Source organism: Budorcas taxicolor, chromosome 11 (genome assembly GCF_023091745.1).
Source record: "Budorcas taxicolor isolate Tak-1 chromosome 11, Takin1.1, whole genome shotgun sequence".
Lineage (NCBI taxonomy): Eukaryota > Metazoa > Chordata > Mammalia > Artiodactyla > Bovidae > Budorcas > Budorcas taxicolor.
In genome coordinates this window covers 109535290-109561417 of record NC_068920.1, presented here as the reverse complement: position 1 = coordinate 109561417, position 26128 = coordinate 109535290, and the positions used below count along the sequence as shown (strand labels likewise).

General features: G+C 46.1%; 1 protein-coding gene across 1 annotated transcript in view; it reads left to right on the top strand.

The window, feature by feature from the left end:
• DNAH6 (dynein axonemal heavy chain 6) overlaps positions 1-18785 on the top strand; it is a 284682-nt gene extending 265897 nt beyond the window's left edge. Inside the window, exons 71-76 of the mRNA XM_052648894.1 lie at positions 3296-3423; positions 9105-9290; positions 9835-9907; positions 10946-11097; positions 14780-15002; positions 18682-18785. Of these exons, the coding sequence (XP_052504854.1) occupies positions 3296-3423; positions 9105-9290; positions 9835-9907; positions 10946-11097; positions 14780-15002; positions 18682-18785 (866 nt within the window). The remainder of the gene's footprint in view (positions 1-3295; positions 3424-9104; positions 9291-9834; positions 9908-10945; positions 11098-14779; positions 15003-18681) is intronic.
• Positions 18786-26128: the final 7343 nt, after the last annotated feature.

Genomic DNA, 26128 nt, shown 5'->3' with positions numbered 1-26128 from the left:
TTTAAACAGACTTTTTTCTGAGCTTCATAATGTCTCTAGAGCTGTACTGTCCAAGACAGTAGCCACTAGCCACATGTGGCTACTTAAACTTTAAAATTAATTTCTTCAGTTGCACTAGTCACATTTTAAGTGCTGCCATATTGGACAATGCAGATGGAGAACATTTCCATCATCATAAAATATTCTATTGGACAGCCCTGCTCTAGAATCCATTTCACTTTTTTTCTCCAACAAGAGAAGTGCATGCATATATGCTAAGTCATTTCAGTTATGTCCGTCTCTTTGCGACCCTGTGGACTGTACCCCACCAGGCTTCTCTGTCCATAGGATTCTCCAGGCAAGAACACTGGAGTGGTTACCATACCCTCCTCCAGGGGATCTTCCTAACTCAGGGATCAAAGCTGCATCTCTTATGTCTCCTGCATTGGCAGGCAGGCCCTTTACCACTAATGCCACCTGGGGAGTGAGAAGTAGAAAAGAATAATTTATTATTTCATTTCATTTTCTGGTGAGCTAAGGAATCTTCCTGAATGATCACAGAGATCTACTTTCACACTTTTCTTAGAGTAACTATAGATTTAGATGTCTTAATCTATTGTTCGTGGTTGGAAATGTCATTATAGGAAAAAGAAAGATGAGGCAGAAAAAAAAATGAGTGACTATAATAGTAAACTGTGCTTCTGTCTCTGTTCACAATACTCTGATACTGAGTGTATGGGTTACCCCCACACACACACATCAAGCAATTCTCAAACTCTCTGGACACCAACTGGATGTCCTACAACTCAGTTATGACATTAACCATCCAGAGTTGGCACAAATCCCACAGGTTAAGGGCTCAATCCCATAAGACTGTCTGCACTTTAAATGTCAACTGCAAGTCCTCAGGTTGTGACCTTTATTTCTGACCAACCAGCCATAGATCAAGGATTCCCACAAGCCCCTTCTCGGGTTCAGTAATTTTCTAGACTGGCTCACAGGACTCAGGGAAACAGTTAATTACATTTACCAGATCGTTTTAAAGGATATTATTAAGGATAAAGATAAGCAACAAGATAAAGAGATACATAAAACAAGGTCCAAAAGAGTCCCAAGGACAGGAGATTTTGTCCCTGAGGAGTTGGGGTGCACCACCCTCCTGGCACATGGATGTGTTCACCAACCCAGAAACTCTCCAAACCCCTTCAGTCAGGTTTTTATGGAAGCTTCCATACATGGGCATGATTGGTTAAATCATTGGCCTTTAATAAGTAACTAAACTTCCAGCCCCTCCCTTCTCCCAGGAGGTCAGAGAGTAAAGCTAGAGTGTCCAAATCTCTAATCACATAGTTAGTTTGCCTGACAACCAGCCCTTCATCTTTAGGGTCAGTACTAGAGTCACCTCCTTAACATAAACTCAGGTGTGGTTGAAAGGGGCTTGTTATCAATAATAAAAGATGCCCCTTTCACCTTTATTGATCAAGAGCTATTTCAGGAGTTGGGGTCAAAAACCAATAATTATATAAAAGATGCTCCTATCACTCTTATCAATGAGGAAATTATAAGGGTTTTAGGCACGCTGGCCAGAAGATGGAGACAAAGACCAAGCACACCCAGGTGGTGCAGCGGTCAAGAATCCACCTGCCAGTGCAGAAGACTCAGGTTCAATCCATGGCTCGGGACGACCCCCTGGAGTAAGAAATGGCAATCCACTCCAGTATTCTTGCATGAAAAACTCAGTTTCAGAGGAGCCTGAGGGGCTACGGTCTGTGGGGTCACAAAGAATTGGCCACAACTGAGCATGCACGCATGCAATCACACTAAGCTTTACCAATATTCGTGAAGTGAAAGTCACTCAGTTGTGTCCAACTTTTTGGGACCCCATGGACTGTAACCTCTGTCCATGGAATTCTCCAGGCAAGAATACTGGAGTGGGTAGCCATTCCCTTCTCCAGGGGAACTTCTCTACCCTGGGATCAAACCCAGATCTCCCGCATTGCAGGCAGATTCTTTACCATCTGAGCCACCAGCGAATTTCCCCCAATACTCTAAAGGCCCCCCCCCAAAAAGACCTATGTGACCTCAGATGCCAGTTATGTTCCTCCTAAAACAGAAGAATCTCTTCTTGAGTAGAGCGTTCTATAGATATCAAAGCAACTGAATTATTTTAGAAAGCATTTTTTAATAAACATGAGATGGAGAACTGGGTAGAAAAAGGGATGAAGATGGATCGATGGATGGGTAGATGGATGAATAGATGAATGGAGAGTAAAGGTTCTTGTTTCATAGGGTTCCATTGACACCTAGGAGGTGTTTCTCTCCATGCTTCATGAAGTTTGTACTTTTGCTGTGAAATGATAAGCAATGCCATCTGTTGAGACTGAGGGGGCAGGGGTACAGTTGGCTCAACAAGAGAACTGAGATTTAGAGTAGCCCAAGGGGACAGACAGAAGGAGAAGAGCAGGGGCCTGTAACCACAGCCCTATGGACCCAAGAGCTTGCACTGACCCACACTGCTGTGTGATTTCTCTACAGCAGCCAAAATGAGTGGTTAGAAGGAACTTAATGTACATAGCTCAGAACTACTCATCTTCTCATGCTTTGCTCAGGTATGTCAGGAGAATGCAGGTCCTTCTTTGTTCAGAGCTTATATGAGCCCCTACTGGGTGGATTATAGAAAAAGAGAAGAGCACAATTTTTCATCCAGTTTGAACCATGGACTCATTTCAGAATCCAGTCAGTCCCTTTGAACAACAGTGAGATAAATGCCAAGTCTCTTCTCTCTCAGGGGGTGTCCTGCCCCCAGCCCTTCCGCTCCTAGATGCCTAGATGCAACGTGGAGGGCTTCTCCAGCGGCTCAGTGGTAAAGAATCTGCTTGCAAAGCAGGAGGCACAGAAATGCAGGTTCAATCCCTGGGTCAGGAAGATGCCCTGGAGAAGGAAATGGCACCCCACTCCAGTAATCTTGCCCAGAAAATCCCATGGACAGAGGAGCCGGGTGGGCTAAAGTTCATGGGGTCACAAAAAGAGTCAGATAAGACCGAGTGACTAGATGCCACATGGGTGTGCAGGGAAGAGTGAGGCTTACATACACAAGGCAGAGGAGACAACTTGAGACCCCTGGCACCTCTGGTCTCAGGGATGTCCCTTGTCTACCATGTAGCATTTGCCCTTGAAGTGTGCACAGCCTGACTCCCGTTCAACCTGGGCCCAGGGACAAGAGAAGTTGGCTTTAAGAAAGCTTAAGATAAGTGCAATGTTATAAGGAAAGAAATCAATGATAATTCATCTAATGAATCTGCCATGTATATTTCAGAAATTCTGGAGATGGAAAATGCTTCTGAGAGCCTTTTCGTCAAGGATCCTCAAGGACGCCTTAACTCCTTGACCACTGTTCTTGGACAGGAAGTGGACCGGTTTAACAATCTGCTGAGGCTAATACACGTATGAGTGCTCACTGCCATCCTTGTTCTTGGGGATCAAAGTGTTGTGGAGCGTGTATAACAATGTGGTTTCCATTCCCATCGCTTGAACATTTCCATGTAGATGTGCTAACAACCCTTCAAGCCCAACTTGTCTAAACCTTAATTCACCCTCCTCTCACTGGTCTGTGTTCCCTTTCTCTAATAATGGCTTATGACTGCAGGGCATTACAAACCCTTTATTATCCTAACTTGCACCCTTAGAATTTGATTGACACTTTAGGAATTTGAGCAGGGACCTAAGCGCTCGGTTAAGAGAGATTCAGATTCAGTGCTTGTTCCCAGGGTCTGCTTGCATGCTAAGTCGCTTCAGTCCTGTCCTCCTCTGTGGGACCCCATGGACTGTAACCTACCAGACTCCTCTGTCCATGAGATTCTCCAGGCAAGAACCCTGGAGTAGGTTGCTCTGACCTCCTCCAGGGGATCTTCCTGATCCAGGGATAGAACCTACATCTCTTATGTCTAACCTGCATTGAGAGGAGGGTTCTCTACCACTAGCACCACCTGTGAAGCCCAATGTCTAGTTAGCATTTAATACCATAGTCTTTGTGAAGACTATGAAAACCAAGTTTCTCTAAGTATGGGCCATAAAACACCTGCATTAGGATCCACTATGCTGTGTTCCAAGTATAAATTCCCTGATTCCACTCCAGACCTACCGAGTGAGGATTCTTGAGTAATTCCTGCAAATGAACACCCCCAGATGATGTCATTGCAACTAAAATTTGAGAATAACTATTTAAACTTTTGCCTTATGCGCAGGAATACTTTCCGAAGGCCCTTGACTTTGTAATGATGGCTACAGGACTTCCTGGTTTCTCTATGCATGACTTGAATAAGGGAAACAGAGACTGACTATTGAGCAGTAACAGGGGAAGTTTTACTGCCAAGCAGGGAACCAAACACCTGGCACAGGATTAAGGCTCAGTGATAAGACTGGAGAGGGCAGCCACGGTAGATTTTTTTTTTTAATGTGAATGAACTTTATTTTTATTTTTGGCTGTGTTGTGTCTTTGTTGCTGCTTGTGGGCTTTCTCTAGTTGTAATGCATGGGCTTCTCATCACGACGGCTTCTCTTGTAGAGCATGGGCTCAACACATGGGCTTCAGTAGTTGTGGCACGTGGGCTCAGTAGTTTCAGCTCCTGGGCTCTAGAGCACAAGCTCAGTGGTTGTGGCTGAAAGGTTTAGTTTCCCTGTGGCATGTGGGATCTTCCCAGACAAGGGAGTGAACCCATGTCCTCTGCGTTGGCAGGTAGATTCTTAACCACTTGCCCACCAGGGAAACACTAGGGTAGATCTTTTAAAGACTGACTATTCCCTACTAGGAAATCAACTCTCCAAATGTTTCTGGTTGTCTGACAATACCCAGGCTCGTGGGATGGGGGTGAGGGGAAACTAGGTCAGCTGAATAAGCGACATCTTCACCTTGGGTCTACTAGGTAAACAGCAGCACCAGAAGGCCAGCTAGTCAGGTCAGAGCTTATCACCTTTTCAGTTCAGTCACTCAGTCGTGTCTGACTTTTTGTGACCCCATGGACTGCAGCACACCAGGCTTCCCTGTCCATCACCAACTCCCGGAGCCTGCTCAAACTCATGTCCATCGAGTCAGTGATGCCATTCAACCATCTCATCCTCTGTCATCCCATTCTCCTCCTGCCTTCAATTTTGCCCAGCATCAGGGTCTTTTCTAATAAGTCAGTTATTCACATCAGGTGGCCAAAGTATGGGAGCTTCCACATCAGTCCTTCCAATGAATATTCAGGACTGATTTCCTTTACGATTGACTGGTTTGATCTCCTTGCTATCCAAGGGACTCTCAAGAGTCTTCTCCAACACCACAGTTCAAAAGCATCAGTTCTTTGGTGCTCAGCTTTCTTTATAGTCCAACTCTCACACCCATACATGACGACTGGAAAAACCATAGGTTTGACTAAACAGTCCTTTGTCAGCAAAGTGATGTCTCTGCTTTTTAATGTGCTGTGTAGGTTTATCATAGTTTTTCTTCCAAGGAGCAAGCATGTTTTAATTTCATGGCTAAAGTCATCATCTGCAGTGATTTTGGAGCCCAAGAAAATAAAGTCTCTCACTGTTTCCATTGTTTCCCCATCTATTTGCCATGAAGTGATGTGACCGATACCATGATCTTAGTTTTTTGAATACTGAGTTTTAAGCCAGTTTTTCACTCTCCTCTTTCACCTTCATCAAGAGGCTCTTTAGTTCCTCTTCACTTTCTGCCATAAGGGTGGTGTCATCTGAGTATCTGAGGTTATTGATATTTCATGCTACAATCTTGATTCTAGCTTGTGCTTCATCCAGTCTGGTATTTCACATGATATACTCTTGCATATAAGTTAAGTAAGGAAGGGGACATCACCTTCTACATTGAGTGAATCAGGGTATAGATTAAACTGCTGTGATAAAGATTCCCAAATGCAGTGGCCAAAACAAGATTGGAATTCACTTCTCTCTCTGCGAAGAGCCCAGAGGAAGCCCTGCCTAAGGCAGGCAGTCACTCTTGCTTTGTGAGTTTAACCAGGAATCCCACTGGATGGCTGGCTCTTCCAGCCTCAGCGGGTGACTTCCACCTTTGGTACTAAGGGGGCTGTTCCAAGTGTTCCCTTTCGCCAGCCACTGAGACAGGGGACAGAGGGCCGAGGGAGAGCAGCTTCCTCATGAAGATGTCAGACGGAAGTGGCATACATCATTTTTTCTTATATCCCTTTACCCAAAACTTGATCGCATGGCAGTACTCCAGCTGCAAGTGTTCCTGGGAAATGTAGTCTCTGTGTTGGATTGTTCTGTGCCCACTAAAACTAACGTGGTTGTGGTTGTTGTTTAGTCGTTCAGTCATGTCTGACTTTTTTGCAACCCCGTGGACTGTAGCCTGCCAGGCTTCTCTGTCCATGGGATTTCCCAGGCAAGAATACTGGAGTGGGTTGCCATTTCCTTCTCCAAGGGATCTTTCCAACCTAGGGACTGAACCCACATCTGCTTGGCCAGTGGATTGTTCAAAGGAAGAAGAGATGGATGCTGCTCATCTCTGGCCTCTTCCACCTCATGCATGGTCACCCACTTAAGGATGGATGAGTCCAAACGTCACTTCCTCATGAAGTTTTCCTGGAATACCTGTCCTTCCCTGCACTACCAGATGACAGGGCCCCCTTCTCAGGTGTTTGTGTCCATCACTGTATTTGTGTACAGCATACCACCTTTCTTTCTAATTACTCCTCCATGCGTATAGCTCCCTCAGCAGACTTGAAGACAAAAGGACTGGTATTCATAATATCAAACATAATTCATATCTGTTTGGGGGCTTCCTGGGTGGCTCAGATGGTAGATAATCTGCTTGCAATGCAAGAGACCTGGGTTTGATCCCTGTTTTGGGATGATCCCCTGGAGAAGGGAATGGCTACCCACTCTAGTATTCTTGACTGGAGAATTCCATGGACAGAAGAGCCTGATGAACTACAGTCCATGGGGTCACAAAGAGTCAGACACAACTGAGGGACTAACACTTTCATCTCTGTCTCCCCAGTGCCTGACACATCCTAAATCTTCCATGAATATTTGAACATGCAAGTGAACTAATGTGGCTCTCAGGAACAAAGTCATCCCTTCTAGTCAAACAGTAGTGTCCACCACTAATGGAAGAATTCGCCTAATAAAAGCAGAAGGAAGAGGAGCCCAGGGAGAAGCAGGCTGCAAGGCAATCAGGAGTCAGAGCTGAGCACTCCCATTAGAGGGAGGGTAGTGGCCACCATGGGGTGCTGGGCCTGCACCACAGAGCTCCCTCATCCTGACCCCTACCCACTCCTGCCTGGCTCTGGCTGTGTCGCAGCCTCACCTTCACTTTACCCAGCGAACAGCAAGGTTGCACTGTGGCGACAACAAGAAAGGCCAAGGGAGGGTGGAAGCATCCGGGGCTTTGGGCTGCCATCTTGATGAGCTCACTGGCCTCCTGATGGTACGGGACCGTGAAACCAGGCAGGTCCTGGGAGCGATGAGGTCCCTCAGGTATGTAGGCCTCTAGATATAAGGGAGAAAGATCTGAAGTGCATTCTTCTCACTGAACATGACTGCTTGTCAGCCGCTGCCTCTGGGAGAACTGGCGGCAGTGTGACCTCTGTCTGCTTTCCACTGATCTAGACAGCACTGGAGGCCTGGTCCTTGCAGCCTGACTCAAGTGTTCTCCACCCACCTTAGATACGTCTTCTGCTACCTTCTTCCGTTTTTGGTGTCTAAGGTTGAGTGGTATTTTGGCCCTGGCTAAAGGCTCTTTTCCTCTACTCTGCTACATATGATTCCTCAGATCCTAAGGGCATATCTACTTAAAACTCCTCTTTTCTAGCACTGTCTCTTGTGAGAAGAGATGTGAAGAGGGGGAAAACTCCATGAAGGAATAGAAGGATGACTAGCCCTGTCTTACCTGCGTGTCACCTTGTCTCTAGAACTATTTACATGTGGTCCTAGGACTTGGGCTTCCTAGGCGGCACTAGTAGTAAAGAACCCGCCTGCCAATGCAGGAGATGTAAGAGGTGCGGTTTCCATCCCTAGATCAGGACAATCCCCGAGAGCAGAGCAAGGCACCCACCCCGGTATTCTAGCCTGGAGAATCCCACGGACAAGAGGAGCCTGGTGGGCTACGGTCCATGGGTTCTCAAGGAATCGGACATTTTCATCAACATAAATTTGCCCTCTAATATCTTCCTGTACTATTTCCCCTGTGTATGGCAGCAGTTTTCACAAAACTGGAACCCACGAGAGCCATCATGTTGCTGTTTAGTCGGTAAGTCATGTCTGACTCTTTTGAGACCCTATGGACTATAGCCTACCAGGCCCCTCTGTCCATGGGCCTTCCCAGGCAAGAATACTGGAGTGGGTTGCTATTTCCTTCTCCAGGAGATCTTGCAGACCAGAGATTAAGCCCACATCTCCTGCACTGGCAGGCAGATTCTTTACTGCTGAGCCACTGGGAAATCCCTATACAAATCTATACACCCTGCCTTTACCTTTAGCCTGGTAACAGATATTGCTTTGTATTTCCCATGGCTGCTGCTGGCCCAGTGTCTCCCAGGACTGCTGCCAGCCTCTGTCTTTTGTTGAGATGAGGGGAGGATAAGGAGTGTACCTTTAAAGAAGTATTTCCAGTATAAGGAAGCTCTCTGGTATCAACTGAAAGATTGGTCTCATCTAGGAATCCCCCCTTCCAGCTATAACTGCTGGGGCTGCAGGCACCCTCTGGATAGAGTTCGAGGTACTTCCCATGACCCCAACCCCCTCCATGGTTCCCAGATCACTAACCGTAAGGCTCATTCTTCCTTCAGCCTGGAGGAGAGCTGGACAGTGGCATTTCTCAAAATGCTTGGGGGACATTTCTCCACCTTCCCTTCTCCATCCACTTCACTGTATCATGCTACTAACTGCCTAAACCATGCCCACTCCGAGGTCTTACACCTCTATGTCACAGGTTGTAAAAAGTGCATGAAGATTGGAAAGTCTGACCCAGCAGAGGGTCTGCAAAGAGTATGCAAACCACCAAGCAGGCCCTTTAGCCCAAGGCAACACCTGCCACCACGAACAAGGGTCATTCCCACCTGATAACAACATCACTGAAGGGCACCAATCCTTTCTTGTTCTTTCAGACCTCTCTAGATACACTCAACAAAGCCATTGCTGGGTTGGTGGTGATGTCTGAAGAAATGGAAAAGGTGTATAACAGTTTCCTCAACAACCAGGTTCCCTCTCTATGGTCCAATACTGCCTACCCATCCCTGAAGCCACTAGGATCTTGGGTCAAAGACCTTATTCTGAGGACTGCATTTGTGGACGTAAGAAAATTTACTTCTTTGGGGTCTGATCGATCTGATGACATGGTTGGCCCTGGGGTCCTTAAGGAAGCCCTTGCTAACTGAAATATTGACAACCATTGAGGGATCACCTGAATCCAAAGAAACAGAAACTTCTGGAATAGCATCACTTTGAAAATCTTGCACTGATTATAGTGTAGTTTGCCCTGTGTCCTTATCCCCACTTTTCATTTTAATTCCAGGCCATCCTTGGGGTTCAGGTCTTGTTCATGGGATCCCCACCATGAGGTACAGAACCAATCTGATATGGGTCCAAGTGGCTAGGCATGACCTTGCTGTTATCTCCCTCTTCTAGAACCTCCATAATAACCAGGTTCTGGGTTTATGGTCAGCCTGGTAGGTGAGGAAGGGGGACAGGGCAGGCAGTAAGAATGGGGCCAGTGATAAATCAGGATTGGTTTAGATTCTGCCTCCTAAGACACCCTCCAAAATATAACTCTGATTTAAATGACAGTTGCTATCTCAGAAAAAAAAAGTACATTATAGGATAATGTTTCTCCTTTAGCTGTGGCTCAAAAGAGGACAGCCCAAGTCCTTCTGGATCTCCGGTTTCTTCTTTCCTCAAGGATTTCTAACAGGTATCACTGCTTTCCCTAGAAAAATCCCCATAGGAAAAAATCAATAAGTGTGTGATGAGTTGTGCTGGGTTTCTGGGAACTGGGAAAATGGCATGATTGCTGATGGCCTAAACCAAGGGGAATTGATTATACGGCAGCCCAACAAGGCCCTGCTCTTCCCCGCTTGCAGAAGAAAATGATGGCAGAAATAGCAGGCATTCCCCCAACAACTTAATCCCTGCTGCTCTCAGTTTACAAGTCTAACTGCTGTTTCCCTGATAACGCACACAGCTGCTCCAAGTCCCCATGGGACCAATGCTCAGAACACCACCTGCTCAATTTCTTTGGCTCCAACTCTGAGCAGCTTCCTTCTCTCTAAAAAATACTTTTGCTGCCCCTCCAGTGGTCCTCAGGGACTCTGGCCAGAGAGTTCCAGAGGTCACTAAGGCCTCTGGGCTCCTAGATGCTAATTTTGTTTAGTATGCAAGTCCTGTCCAAATATTTGCCACCAATGGACTCTAGCCCGCCAAGCACCTCTGTTCATGGGATTTCCCAGGCAAGAAGTACTGGAATGGGTTGCCATTTCCTTCTCCAGAAATCTTCATGACCCAGAAACTCAACTCGCATCTCTTGCATCTCCTGCATTGGCAGGTGGATTCTTTACCACTGAGTCACCGGGGAAGCCCTAGATGCTAATTAGCCCAGCTCTTAATCTGTCTCATCCGAGTCCCTCATACACAGCCCAGAAACAGCCCATACAGGACAAGCTAAGCAAGATGTTAAAAGTTGGGAAGACTGGGCTCTGAAACGCCCTCGCTGGCTTGTCTCCCCCATTAGTAGAGCAGTGCACTTTAGACTTGGCCCTCCCTCTCTTTCCCACCAGGACCAAAATTCATACATGCTTTGACTCCACCCCTCTCAGTAATTCCGAGTAAGATGTTAACAGCTGGGTCTTCTAGATGGAAAGGAAGCTCTTTAATGCTAGAATATCCTGGTCCAGGCAAGTGGAAGCTATGTTTGGATAATAGCAACTCTGCTTTCTGGCTTTCGTATTTACAGGAACTCTTCAAAATCACGCTCGGAAATACAATTTGCCTATAGATGAGCTGAGCTTCAAGTACAACATGGTTCCTGTCTATCGGGATCAAGCCACAGTCATAGAAGCTGCCAAGACAGTACAGTTTGGACAAGAACTGCCCATGGACACAGAGGTACTGTCCCCCTGACCGTTGTTACAGCACAGCAGCTTCTGTCTACTGTCATCAGGATCTCAAGCAATCTCCCCTCCTTCACCCCTTCCACTTTCCATTCGCAGGAGTGGGAGAGGGCAGGATGGGCCTACACCTCCAAGCATGCATGCATGCTAAGTCGCTTCAGTCGTGTCCGACTCCCAAGACAAGCTCCCAATTACCAGTGACTGGATGGCAACCTCCTAAATTAGTCTGATCTGTAGAAATATATTTTACATCAATACTGCTTATTTCTTTAGATACTTACAGTAACTTTCTCATTCATGTGGAGGCAATATTTGTTGTCTAGTCACTAAGCCGTGTCCGAATCTGTGCAACCCCATGGACTATAGCCTGCCAGGCTCCTCTGTCCGTGGGATTCTCCAAGCAAGAATACTGGAGTGGGTTGCCGTTCCCTCCTCCAGGGGATATTCCCAACCTAGGGACTGAACCCATGTCTCCCACATTGGCAGGTGAATTCGTTACCGCTGAGCCACCAGAGGAGGCAATGTAGCAAGAGATTGAAAACCAGAGTTTCAGCATCAGGCAGGCCTGGGTAAACTCTGCCTTCCCCTCTCCCCAGCTGTGTATGCTAGAGCAATGATTAACATGTCTGCACCTCAGTGTTCCCATTTGCAAAATAGGGCTCGTGCCACCAACTTCAGAGTTGTAGTGCATTGTCAATGAAACTGCAGGTGTCACGTGACCACCGTGTAGTGCCCTCACAGTATATAACTATTATCAGAAGTTAAACCTTCCTGCCTCATTCACTCAGCTGTCTCCTAGCAGAACTGATACACTAACTTCACACATCATCTAACTGTAACTACATTACATCACCAGTAGGAATGCACTAAGGAAGCAGCTCAGGCTCTTTGCTTACATGGTTTACTCCCTCTAGAATAGAGATTCTTGAAGTGTGATCCCCAGACCAGCCCCATCAGCATCACCTGGTCACTTTTGGAAATGAACTTATTTGCAAAACCGAAAACAGACCCACAGATACAGAAAGGAAACTATGGTTACCAAAGTGGGGAGAGGGGAGGAGGGATAAATTAAGAGATTGGGATTAAGACATAGACACTGCTATATGTAAAACAGATAAGAAATAAAGACCTACTGTGTGGCACAGGGAACTATACTCAGCATTTTGTAATGATCTGTAAGGGAAAAGAATCTGAAAAAGAAAATATATATTTACAAGTATATGAGGCTTCCTCAATGGCTCAGTGGGTAAAAAATCTGCCTGCAACGCAGGAGACACAGGAGATGCAGGTTTGATCCCTGAGTCAGGAAGATCCCCTGGAGAAGGAAATGGCAACCTACTCCAGTATTCTTGTCTGGAAAACTCCATGGACAGAGGAGCCTGGTGGGCTACTGTCCAAAGGGTCACAAAGAGTCAGACACAACTGAGCAACTAAACACAAATACACGTATACAAGTAGATACGCACATGTACATATATATATATGTATGCATAACTGAATCGCTGTGCCTGACACTGACACAACACACTTAAATTTTTTTTTTAAGTAAAGTAAATTAGCATTTATTTATGGGTCCCAAGGACCCATTCCAGACGGAATCAGAAACTCTGAACTGGGATCCAGAAATCTATATTTTAATAAGTCCTCCAGGGGGTTCTTAGCCCCTCAAGTTTGAGAACCCCTACTCTAGACTATCTCAACCTGGATTGCAGGTTAGAATCATCTTTGGAGCTTTAAAAACATCCTGATGCCCAGACCACATCAAGTTGCATCAGAATCACCCCCGTGACATCGGTCGTCTACTTGTTAAAGCTCCCTGGGTGCTTCCAGCATACAGCCAGGGCTGAGACTCATTGCTGCCCATCTGAGCTGCCTGCCTCCAATGTGCTGAGATATTAATGGGGCAGGGGAGCCTCCAGAGCACCTGTCCATCCCAGTGGGGTTTATAAATGTCATTTTCTATGTGTGCTATGACATCAAAGATCTGTTCCAGATTGCTTTTGCTAAGAATGTGTTCACTAGCCGGTCAGTATAGTTGGGGTAAGTGACGTTTAGTGACTTTCCTTAAAATATCATAGTATTATTCAGAATTTCTCCTGGGTAATTTAATCAGTATCCCCCTCACTCAGAACTGCTTGATCTAGTCTTTGCTCTGATTAGCAAAAATGCACAAAGATAAGATTGATCCCATATTCATGGATTACTGTACAAAATACTGTCATTCCCCATGCCTCTTAATTGCCTGTATCTTAAAATGACAGTGAAAGAGTTTATGTCTTTAAGAACGTTTGTTTTAGCATCAAAAATCTTTATCTTAAAGTATTAGCATGTAAAACTAGGGAGGAAATCAATTTAGAAATGCACTCGCTGTTATTTTGAGACCCTTCTCAGCCAGAAGAGTGTCGCAGGCCCAGGTCAGGAATAGTGAGTCTGCAGGAGGGCAGGACAATACCCACATAAATGCCTTCATCCAGGCCATCCTGGATGTTGCCCCTGCTCTGTGCCTGGCATGCTGTATCTGCCACACAGGCCAGCTGACAGACAGAAGTTCACAGTAACCCCTGGTGTCTCTGCCCTCCAGCCACACCAGTATACACACGTCTCCACAGGGGTTATGTACAGTGAGCCATAGCGATGCCTGGGAATCTCTGCCTCCTGTGGAGACTGCAGATTGTATAGTCAGCCCATCTCTTGGTCCTCCCAGAAAACACAGCAAGAGACTGTTAGACAACTTGAGTTCTGTTACCAACAACAGGGCCACTGTCAGCCCAGTGCCGCCTTCATGCCATTTAGGAAAAGGCACCCCTCTTGGAAGTGTGTGCAGATGACTCCTACACACAGCCTGACAAGCTCAAGGCAGGATGGTTTCAGCCTCTACTCAGGCAAACCTGCACAAGTGTATATGGCAGCCCCGATGACAGGAAGGCCCACAGCACCACGCTGTACCCATGGGACAAACTACAAGATGCTAGAAAGTAAAGTCCAACCAAAAAGAGCTTATCATCCTTTGATTCACTATAAAACATACCACTTAAAACCACACTGCTTAGTCCTCTGTCTGCAGGTGTGAAGCTCCAATTGTAAAAAGATCTGGGGCCCCAGGACTGGCCAGATTCACTCAGTGTTTGAGGAAGGAGACACAAAGCTCACACCTGGCAGAAACTAGACACTAGTGATGACATCTACTCACAGGACATTGAGGGATAGGGTCTCTGTCTCTGTCTCTTTCTCTCACAAAATTTCTTTTAAAAAGTTCTCCATAAGCATTCTGCAAATATTGTCACAGATATGTAATCTATCGTCTGGAAGAGCACTGAGATCTTTGAAAGGCCTTGTAAAAATAACAGATGATAATCACAGCCCTCTTGGCCACTTCCCGTGAGAAGGGGAAAATCCTAACATCATGGTATCAGACACTGAAGCCCATCAGTGGGTTTCCCTGGGGTACCATGTACCAGACAGCCTCGTGGAGTGTGAACAGTATGAGATTTGGTGACAAACTGAAAAGCAAACTATTTCACCTTTTGGAGCCTTGGCATTTTCCTCTCTAAGATGTGAGGGATAAGAGAATCTCTAGAATAGTTCTTCGAACTGACTGAGGATGTGGGACTAGGAGGGGGCCCAAGAGGGCGACCCCTCCTGCTCTTCTCACCTCTGAACGTCTGCACATCTTTCAGTTGCCCTCTCCTGAGGATGGCGTTCTTGTCCATGGGATGTTCATGGATGCTTCTCGATGGGATAATAAGGACATGGTGATAGAAGACGCACTCCCAGGACAGATGAATCCAATGCTGCCTGTGGTGCATTTTGAACCACGACAAAATTATGAGCCAAGCCCAACACTCTACCACTCCCCACTTTATAAGACAGGGGCTCGAGCAGGAACCCTCTCAACCACAGGTAAGGACATTCTTATATCGGCATATAAATAATGACTAAATGCAGACTACAATCAAAATCCAAACGCTTTGTTGTAATGTAAAAATGGTGATCTTGGGTCAATTAGCCAGGCTTAAAATAAGGCTACTTATAACATACAAATTTATCAATGCTGTAAATTCTATTCATTTTAACGCTGAGTATAGATTAATATTATAAAACCAATGCTTGCTTCTATTAGTCTGGTGGTGGTAATGAGTCAAAAATAGTTTATTGAGCAACGTCTCCTAATTTCAAAATGATGGACTGAGTAGACACTAAAACATTGAGACTCAGCATAGAAAGAGATTTTAAAATAAATAAATGAATGCCATGGTACCAAAGGGGAAATCTTAGTAGTCCTGAAACTGAGATACAGGCCTGAAAAAAAGGAACCAGATCTTTAAAAAGCCATTATCAACAGATAAGCTGAAAGACTGAATGCAGATAGCTAAAGAGTGAGCCAAGAGAATGCACTGAGGAAATCCCTAAAAATACAGCTCAAAGCATTTTTTTTTTTAACGTAACACAGTGGAAAGAGTCAAAATTTCCAACATTTATCTAGTAGGTAATCTATAAAGAGAAAAGAGAGAAAAATGAAAGAGCAATAATATTTGAAAAAGTGGCTGATAATTTCCCAGAACCGAAGAAACACTTGAGTCCTCAGGTTAAGAGAGCTCACAAAGTAGAAGAGGTAATTTTTTTAAATATACAACAAGCCAAGAAACAATCAAATTTTAAAAGAAACCTAGATATATCAAAGTGATACTTACGATTATCAGAAAGAAAATTCTCAAAGAGATAAAATTATTCATAGGCTGGAAATAAAATTTCAGAAAATCAGATTGACTTCAGACGTGTCTCATGATCCACAGTGCATATAAAAGAAAATAGAGACACCTCTTCAAAGTGCTGAAGATAAACAACCTTCAACTAGAATGGCAAATGCAACCAGATTATCATCTGAAAGGAAAGCTGTAATAACAACTGTCTTGAACATACAAAGTCTCTGTATTAATCACTACTGATCCTCTATTTAAAACTCACACACAGAGTTAAATCTTTAATATCTGTTGATAGAAATGAATTTATAATAACTTGGAACTAAATTTCCAAATGACAGAAATATGGGATGGGGGAGCAGGGCAAAAAGAACTAAAACAGTTGTTCTCATTTCAATGGAGGATGTGTAGATACTGATGATGTTTATTTTTCTCAGTTAAAGGATGTCCTCTCAGGGCGAGGTACAGAATAGAACTAAGGTAGCCACTCACGTCACATGATCTACCACTCCCATGGCAAGCCTAAAACACACCTTATTCAAAGGTATTTTTTAAATTAATATGGTATTTACAAGTTTTTGTAGGGACATAAGCTTTATTTATCTTGGATAAGTATCTAGGAATGGAATGATGCCTCATGCAGTAGGTGTTTAACATATGTTTAATGTTTTAAGATACAGCCAAAATGTTTTCCAAAGCGACCACAGCACTTAACATCCCCACCAGCAGTATATGGGGGTTCTAGATCCTCCATATCCTCACCACCACTTAGTATGATCAGTCCTTTTAATTTTAGATGCTAGATGACAGACAGATAGCCTGATGATAGATAGAAAATAGAATATAGTGGTATCTAATTTTCATTTCCCTAATGACTAGTGACAGTAACCATCTTTTCTGGTGCTTATTTACATCTTCTCAGACATGTCTGTTCCAATTGTTTGCCCATTTTTTAACCGAGTCATTTCTCCTCTTATTTATTACTGGCTAACATTCCAACAGGAACTCTGTGGTTTTCAGGAAGAGGATGACAGTGCACTGGCACAAGACTCAATGAACAGATCAAATTTTGTACTGGATAGACAGCCCAGAAACACACTGTGCATACGGGGAACTTGACATGTGATAGCAGCATCATTTAAAATTGGTCAGGAAGAGGGAGATTATTCCATAAATGATCCTGGGACAACTGGTTATGCCAAACTAAGATCTTTACCTCATATCACTACAAAAATTAAATCACAGAGGGACTTAATCATCATTAAAATTTAAAATTATTAACCTAAATGAAATAATGGCTCTAAGTAGTAATTGAGCTTCCCTGGTGGCTCAGTGGTAAAACATCCACATGCCAATGAAGGAGACGAGAAGATCCCCTGGAGAAGGGAATGGCAACCCACTCTAGTATTCTTGCCCAGAGAATTCCCTGGACGGAGGAGCTCAATAGGCTACAGTCCATGGGGTCACAAAGGAGTCAGACATAACTTGGTGACTAAACAACAAGTAATAATTAGCTTCTGTGGATATTCCTTTCAAAAAAGGACAACCAGACACAAGGTGTTTCCTGATAGCAGTGCACACCACTTAGGAAGCATTCTTGCCAAAAAACCTCAACCCTGAATGTGATCACACCTCTAGATCTAACCACTCTTACAGGGATAGGGGAACATGTGTAAAATCACCAAAGGGACACTGTCAGCAAAAGCCAGACTCCGGGAAACCTTATGGGACAAACAGCCTGGTTGTTCCAACAAATATATTACAAAGAAGTGGCAAAAGAAACACAGAGGGAAACTACCGTAGAAAGAGATCCAAGAGACACATCACTGTTGTACAGTGTGGACATTATTTGTATCTCAAACCAAACAAATGGTTACTATCCATATAGCTACTGTAACACTGCTATAAAATGTTACTCAAGCGCTTGCCAAGGCACATGCAGGGAATGACATACAAAGATAAAGAGAGGGGAGATGTAGGCATTCTCTGCTGGGGACACCCCCAGTGTCCCCAACTTCCAGGCAGATGAAGTTTGCTGTGAATGCCAGAAATAGCAGCCCCATCTTGAGGGCAAGGCTCTCTTCTTCTCATCCTGGTCTTGGTCCCCTCACACAGGCCTACGATGAAGAAACTGCAAAACTGATCTCTTACTTCAGATGTCTCAGAGTTGAGGACAAACTACCTGTGACTCAGGACCCCAGTGCCTACCTGCTGGGTGGAACAAAGGGTGGATGGATGGAGACAAGCTGATGGACAAATGGATGGGTGAATAGAGAAATGGATGGATGACTGGAGGGAGACAAGCAGATGGACAACTGGATGGATGGGCAGATGGATAGATGGATGGATGGATGGACAGACAAGCAGATGGACAAATGGATGGATGGATGGATAGATGGATGGATGGATGGACAAGCAGATGGACAAATGGATGGATGGATAGATAGATGGATGGATGGATGGATGGACAAGCAGATGGACAAATGGATGGATGGATGGATGGATGGACAAGCAGATGGATAGATGGGTGGATAGATGGACACACAAGCAGATGGACAAATGGATGGATGCCTAACCTACCAACCACATCCCCCGAGTCTCACTAAAAGCTCAGGCCTCAATCCTAGTTTAATGCTCAGAGACAGAGGAGATTGAAACATAATTTCTAAGGTTGTACAAGGTCTAAACTGGACAGGTCCTAAAGGATCATTTGTTCTAACATCTTCATTCTATGGAGCATAAAACTGAAATCCACAAAGGATTGTTGCCTCTTTAGAGGCACAGACAGGTCTGGAACCCAGATGTCTTGACTCCTGGTACCATGATTTTTATATTAAGGGGTTGTTCTTTAACACTTTTTTTCTTGTATCCTTAACTAGGTCATTCAACCAACTTTGTGGTGACCGTCCTCTTACCCTCCAAGCGGTCCAAAGATTACTGGATTGCCAAAGGATCGGCTTTGCTCTGCCAGCTAAATGAGTGAAAACATGCCACCTCTGTGCTGAAAAAGAACCAGACCAGAGATCTTTCCCTAATGGGGAGAAAATTCTGTATAACTTACAAATAAGCAAAAGGGGTTTACTTGTGATCTGGCGTAAACGCAGCAAGTGTGGCTTTTATTTCTTTTATAACCTAGAATAAAGTGTTTGAGTTCTTTCTTTCTGCTGTTGATTTAAACTCTGATGTGAAAGCAGTGGGTTTAACCCTCACATCTTAAGCCTACTCCCCCTCCCCTATGTGAGAGGCAGCTTCCCATTTGTAAGAAGTTGGGCCCAGCATGAATGGGCAGAGAGGGGTTGGGCAGAGTCAGAGCCCAGGACTTCCTCATCTATCAGGGCTTCCTTCCTCTTTACATGAATATGAAAGGCCCAGTGTACATGTCAGTCACATGGCCCAGGTCCTTCCATTTCTAGACCAGATCAAGAGCCCAATGCATGAGATCTGGGCCCACGGTGACACTCCTCCACCCTGTGGGGCTGGATTGCAATTCTTAGAAGAGCCTGTGGTGCTCTCAGGAAAGAGCAAGTTGTTCCTGCCCAAGTACAGAGGAACTTTCCACTTTAGGATAAAACTACTGGGCTTCCCTGGTGGCTCAGATGGTAACGATGGCTCAGATGCCTGCAAAGCAAGAGACCCAGGTTGATCCCTGGGTCAGGAAGATCCCCTAGAGAAGGCAGTGGCTCCCTACTCCAGTATTCTTGCCTGGAGAACCCCATGAACAGAGGAGCATGGCGGACTACAGTCCATAGGGTTGCAAAGAGTCAGACACGACTGAGCCACTAACATTTTCAAGTGAAAACTGGCCAAGTCCCCCCTAGGTGCACTGGCGCCCCTGCCACCTCAGAGGTTGCTGGGCCAGTGCTGACATGGAGCAGCCACTTTGGGGTGGTTTGTTTTTTTAATTTTTATTTATTTGGCTGTGCTGGACCTTCATTGCTGTGCACAGGCTTTCTCTAGTTGCGGCGAGTGGGGGCTAGTTTTGGTTGCTGTGTGTGGGCTTCTCCTTGTGGTGGTTTCTCTTGTTGCAGAGCACAGACTCCAAGCATGTGGGCTTCAGAAGTTGCAGCACACAGGCTCAGTAGCTGTGGCATTCAGGCTGAGTGGCTCTCTGGCATGTGGAATTTTCCCAGACCAGGGATCAAACCCATGTCCCTGAACCCATGTCCCCTGCATTGGCAGGTGGATTCTTATCCACGGTACCACCAGAGAGGTCCAACCACTGTGTTTTGCAAACCATTTTGCCAATAGAATCTGTTGCTTCCTTGCCCTAATATGAGCCAAGAACTTGGGTACCACTCAGCTAGGATGTGGACCTCTGGAGAAAGCCATGACACCTGCTTAACAGGAAGTTGAAAGAACAGGATCAGCCACAGTAATCCATCCCTCCTGTTTACCTCCCCTCTTCCACCTTCATATTAAAAAACAGACATCACTTTGCCAACAAAGGCCAATCTAGTCAAAGCTATGGTTTTTGCAGTAGTCATGTACGGATGTGAGAGCTGGACCATAAAGAAGGCTTAGCACCAAATAATTGATGCTTTTGAACTGTGGTGCTAGAGAAGACTCTTGGGAGGCCCTTGGGGAGCAAGGAGATCAAATCAGTCCATCCTAAAGGAAATCAACCCTGAATATTCATTGGAAGACTGATGCTGAAGCTCCAATACTTTGACCACCTGATGCGAAGAGCTGACTCATTGAAAAGACTCTGATGCTGGGAAAGAACTGAAGGCTGGAGAAGAAGGGGACGACAGAGGATGAGATGGTTGGATGGCATCACTGACTCAGTGGACATGACTTTGAGCAAACTCTAGGAGATAGTGAAAGACAGGGAAGCCTGGTGTGCTGCAGTCTATGGAGTGGCAAAGAGTCAGACACGATGGAGCGACTGACCAGCAACAACAACCCCACCTTCATCCCCCTACCTACCAAAGTTAAGAACAGACTCAAGTCACTGAGAAGCAAGGAGCACCACTTATATCAGTGCAGAAATCAGCAGCTCCTCTTGGTGCTTCCTAAGCTATGGGAGTGGCTGCAGCTGCAGAAGTCAGATGGTTGACATTAGAGACCGGAGCAGCTATAATCCGAGATCAGAAAGCTGCAGAAAACTGTGCCAACCTCATGCAGAGCCTAGCCACTGCACACACTTGTGTCTGCTGGAGCCGGCACATAACTGCCACCACTATTGAAGAGAACAGTTTTCTGCCCCTTTCACCTTCCGAATCTCCCTCAGTGTATCTCATGAGAAGATTATTGATCACAGCAGCAAGGGTATCTGTCAAAGTTCAGCCCTCCCACCCCAGCCCTCCCACAGAGGGCATGGAGTGGAGCAAAGGTGGTGGACATGGGTCCTGATTGCCATCACAGTACTCTTTCTGTGGGACCCCAAAGACGTTCCCAGCCCTGGAAACGACAAAGAATGAACCCACAGAAAGTCTCTGGGATTCACAGACTTAGAAAATAAACTTACAGTTGCCAGGGAGACAAGGATAGGGAGTTTGCAATGGACATGTACACACAACTATATTCAGAATGGGTAACCAGCAAGGAGATGTATAGCACATGCAACTCAATATTATGTGGCAGCCTGGATGGGAGTGGGGTTTAGGGGAGAATGGATACACATACATCCGGCTGAGTCTTTTCGCTGAACACCTGAAACTACCACAACATTGTTAATAAGCTATGCTGCTGCTGCTGCTGCTAAGTCGCTTCAGTCGTGTCCGACTCTGTGCGACCCCATAGACAGCAGCCCACCAGGCTTCCCCATCCCTGGGATTCTCCAGGCAAGAACAGTGGAGTGGGTTGCCATTTCCTTCTCCAGTGCATGAAAGTGAAAAGTGAAAGTGAAGTCGCTCAGTCGTGTCCGACTCTAGCGACCCCATGGACTGCAGCCTACCAGGCTCCTCCATCCATGGGATTTCCCAGGCAAAAATACTGGAGTGGGGTGCCATTGCCTTCTCTGGTTAGTAAGCTATACACCAATACAAAATAAAAAGTTTGAAAAAAAGAGAGAGAGATAAAGTCTCTAGAAAGGAAAGCAGAGCTGCAAGCCCACGCAATCAAGGTAACCAAAACAAGATTAGGAAGAAACACATCTGCTGCTTATCGGCCCCGTCCAAGTCCTGGGTAGGCCCTCTTGGGTTTCTGTGAGCTGCTCAGAGGCCCAGGAGAACCATAAAGAAAGTTGGCCACATGTAGGAGTTTCTGGTTGGTAACCGAGGTGGAACACGGGGAGGAGGATGAGGGGCCGGGTCGGGGGGAGTGCGTGGAGACTAGCTGAAAGTTTCTATTTCAGACTCAATCAGGGCAGTTTGGCTCTTACTCATTTTTTAGAGATAGTCTCCATAAGACTTTATTTGGAAAACACAAAGACATATAAATAATAAATAACACACAAGACAAGGGTAGGAGGAGAGTTTGAAAACCACCTGCTCGCACAGCACCTCTGACAAACCCTACCATCCACCAGTCTTCACATGTGGATGAAACATCCTCACACATTATACCTGATGAAAGCATCTGTCAGAGTGTGGGAGGCACCCTAGTCACCAGACCTTGAACAGAGAGGAGCAGAACAGAAGTCCCAGGGCCTGCTGACTACACTGCAGCCAGAACGAGGAGATGATGAGGAGAGGGGTGGCAGAAAGAAGGGGCAGCATCCATGGCTGCGGGCAGGCTCAGGTATGGGGCTAGGAGTGCAGCAGAGGTGAGATTCAGAGCATGTGAGAAAAAAGAGTTGCCTGATTGATATACACAATGTAGGGGGGGAAATCTACACACAAAAAAAGATTTTCATACAATTGATTTACAATTATTATCATACTGCTTATTATGTTACAGAACTATACACTTCCCCCAAGCACTAGATAACCCAAAGTCATTCCTTGGAAAAAAGAATCAGTGCTGGCTTTTATTCTGAGTCTCTTCTGGGTTGTGCCTATCAGGGCCAGCCCAGAATGTGGAGTACAGGAAGGGCTGTCCTTCAAGTCCAAGGGGTCAGGGTCTTGGCTTGACTCCTCTGGTCAATATAGGAAGAATGTCTCTGTTTGGAAAGCCAGCACCAGCTCCCAGAATGCAGGAGTCCAGAGAGACAGGCAGGCACTGCTGGCCACCATCTAGCTGTGGGGTTATTGCCTGGGATGAGGAGCAACAGATCAGTGGAGAAGGGCCTGTCCAGAATAAGGACCTTGAACTGTGGGACTGCAGCACTCGTTGGCAAAGAAAAAGAGTCTTCGGGCACAACAGGAGCAACTAGACACTCCAAGGCCCCCAGAGGCCTGCACGGCTTTTTTTTCAGCTCTCTCCTCCAAAGACAGGACTGGATTTCAGTATGTTAATAGGTTTCCTACATCCCGTCCTTTTTACCCCAGCCACAAGAGAACAAAATGGTACAGGTGCTAAGACTAGCAGGACGACTCTCCCCCAGCTCTCTGCTTCTTGGTTCAAAGATTATTAAAACTAGGTTACTCAAACTTGCTAATCATCAGCATCTGGGCAATGTCAGGCAAGGGCCCAGACCACACACACAGGCACCACCAAGCCAGTATGATTCCTCGCTGGCTCTCTGGCTCTCTCCCCTATCCCAGCTTGGGTCTGGTGTGAACACCATGCAGCCATCTCAGGTATGACCTCAGGCTCACCTGGCCCTTTCAGCTCAGCTCAGGTGTAACGTGCCCAACGCTTGCATGGCCACCTTGAAACAAAAGACCCCAGTCTGAGAAAGTAATAAACAGGTCAGTGTATACCTCCATCAGTGAAGGACGGTTAAATTTAATCTGGATTCCCCTCCATCAGAGTGGACAGAAGACCACCCCTCCCACCCCGCCCCAGGGCTGTGAGGAACAGGAAAGGCTGCTCCCTAATGGTGGGGACACTCACCCCAACCATGGCCTTGAACCTCTGCCTAAGCAAATAAGACTCACAATCCTGGACTGCTGCTCACCCGCACTTACGGAGTGAGGACCCATCAGAGGATGGGGTTCTGGCCAGCCCAGTTGCCTCACTTCTCTTCCAGTCGGACCCACTGGTTGCTAAACTGCCGAAAGCCCTGCATCTGCTGCGGCCACCTCCACTTCTTCTGGAACTTTCCTGGTGCTTTCCCTGGCAGGTGGGCACTTCTGGGCAGAGACACGAGAGGCAGCAACAGTGAGCGCCCCCTTAGACCCAGTTTCCGGTACTAGCTCTTCAGGGCGGGCACTTCCGTAGCCAAGATAGCTGAAGAGGCAATGGGTTTCTGGAGAGGAAGGGCAAGGGATTGAAGGACGGTCCCTCAGCACTATGCCCTCCCACACCTTTAAGGCTCAGGACCTCACAAAGGCAGATAATGCGAAAGTTTAAGAAGGCTGGGGTGGGAGGGGTCTGGAAGCCACCTGGAGGAGAAGAGACCACTTTTGAAGCTTTGTTTCTCCTTCATATTGTATTCTCTCCAGATCCCCTAGCTCTGGGGAAGAAATGTAAGATTCCTTGTTAACTGCTTATAATTACTGCATTTGCCTAGCAATGGATCACCACCGTCTAGAAAGTCACTGAAGATTACAGCATTTAAAGAGGGATGAAAAATATTTAAATGCTATTTACTTAGAACAACTGAAGTGGCCCTTAACCCTGTTAATCCCTCCTGAATCCCTGTAAGGGCCCTGCTCATAAAGAGGCTCTTTAACACCCACAGAGCCCTGCCCAGATTCAAGTGTCATATGCTCAGAATCATCCTTAAGGATTAGCACATGGCTGCCAAGAAGCGGAAGAAGGAAGGCAGTCTCTCCACAGCCACTGCCCTGGGCCCCCTCACCCACCCCTTCACTGTGGGTGTCTCCCTGGCTCTGGGTTGTTAGCCCCTCATCTCTTCTCCCTGAAGAGAAGCGTCTTTGGAGACCTCATGCTCCCTTGGGGCCTCACCTGAGAGAACTCCAGGCAAGATCACTACTGAAAACTCTTTGATGCAACCCTCATAGGGCACAGTCAGGACAGCTGCTGCAGCCACATATACCAAACTCCCCAGGATCACATGAGGGGGGAACCCAGGTCTTTGCACTGGTTCTCACAGACTCTGATAGAATTAGGGGTGGGGGCACTGAATGGATCTGTTGCAGGAAGGGGGACCCCTTCTAGGGCCTGTAAGCGGTTGTCTAGTACCCAGAAATGAATTATCCCAAAGAGACACATGAGCCGACAAAGCAAGAGATTTTATTGGAAAGGGTGCCCTGGTGGAGAGCAGTAGGGTAAGGGAACCCAGGAGAAATGCTCAGCTCCTGGCTCGAAGTCTTGGGTTTTATGGTGATGGGATTAGCTTCCAGGTTGTCTTCGGCCAATCATTCTGACCTAGAGTTCTTCTTGGTAGTGCATGCCTTGCTCAGCTAAAGTGGATGCCAGTGAGAGGGATTCTGGGAGGTGGTTGGATGTGTGATGTCTCCCTTTGACCTTTCCCGAACTCTTCTGGTCAGTGGTGGTTTATTAGTTCCATGTTCCTTAACAGAACTTCCTGTCATAAAATAACTCACGCAAATGATTCCCATGGTGCCTGGCCAGCGTAGGAGGTTTCAGTCAGTGTGCTTCCCCTAACAGAGCACGGCAGGGGAACCTGCACAAACAAAGAGGAAGGAGCTGGAGAGCTAAAAGTAGGAGAAGAAAAGGCAGAAGGAGAAGGGCGGTACAAGCAAAGGTTCGGAACTGTCTCCTGACTGATGAGCTGCGTCACCTTCAGTTTTTTCATCAGTAAAGGAGAAGAAACCACCACCTCAGAGGTTGGTTTTGTTACAGAGTCCAAGCTGCTCTGGTCCCCACCCAAAAGGCCAATAAATCTGAGACAAGGTGTTAAGACAAGGAAGGGACTTTATTCCAGAGCCAGCTGACCAAGAAGATGGTAGGTCAGAACCTCAAAATAACCATCTTGTTGGGGCCTGAATGCCAGGTTCTTTTATGGATCAGAGATGGGAGGAGGTGAGGAAACAAAGTAAAAATACCATTTAATTCCTGCAAATATCTCCTAGAATGGCAAGCCTCAGATATGGGGACGTGTTAGTTTCAGTTCCTTACAGTCATTTCATGGGTGGTGTGAAATGGAACATCACCTGTCATATCAACAAACAAAGATGTCATATCTATCTGTGATTCTGGCCTCCTGAAATGTGAATTTCTGGGTCACTAAGTGGGCAGACAGGGGCACCGGGCACTGCACATTAGCCACACAAAGAATTCAAGAATGTCACAGTCCTTCACAGGTGGATGGGGTAAAGTTATCTCCCTGAGGCAGGTCATTAGGTATGCCTATAATAACAAAAGCAGCAAGGTAAGGGTTAAAGTCACGGAAGCAGATCCGATGTAAATTCA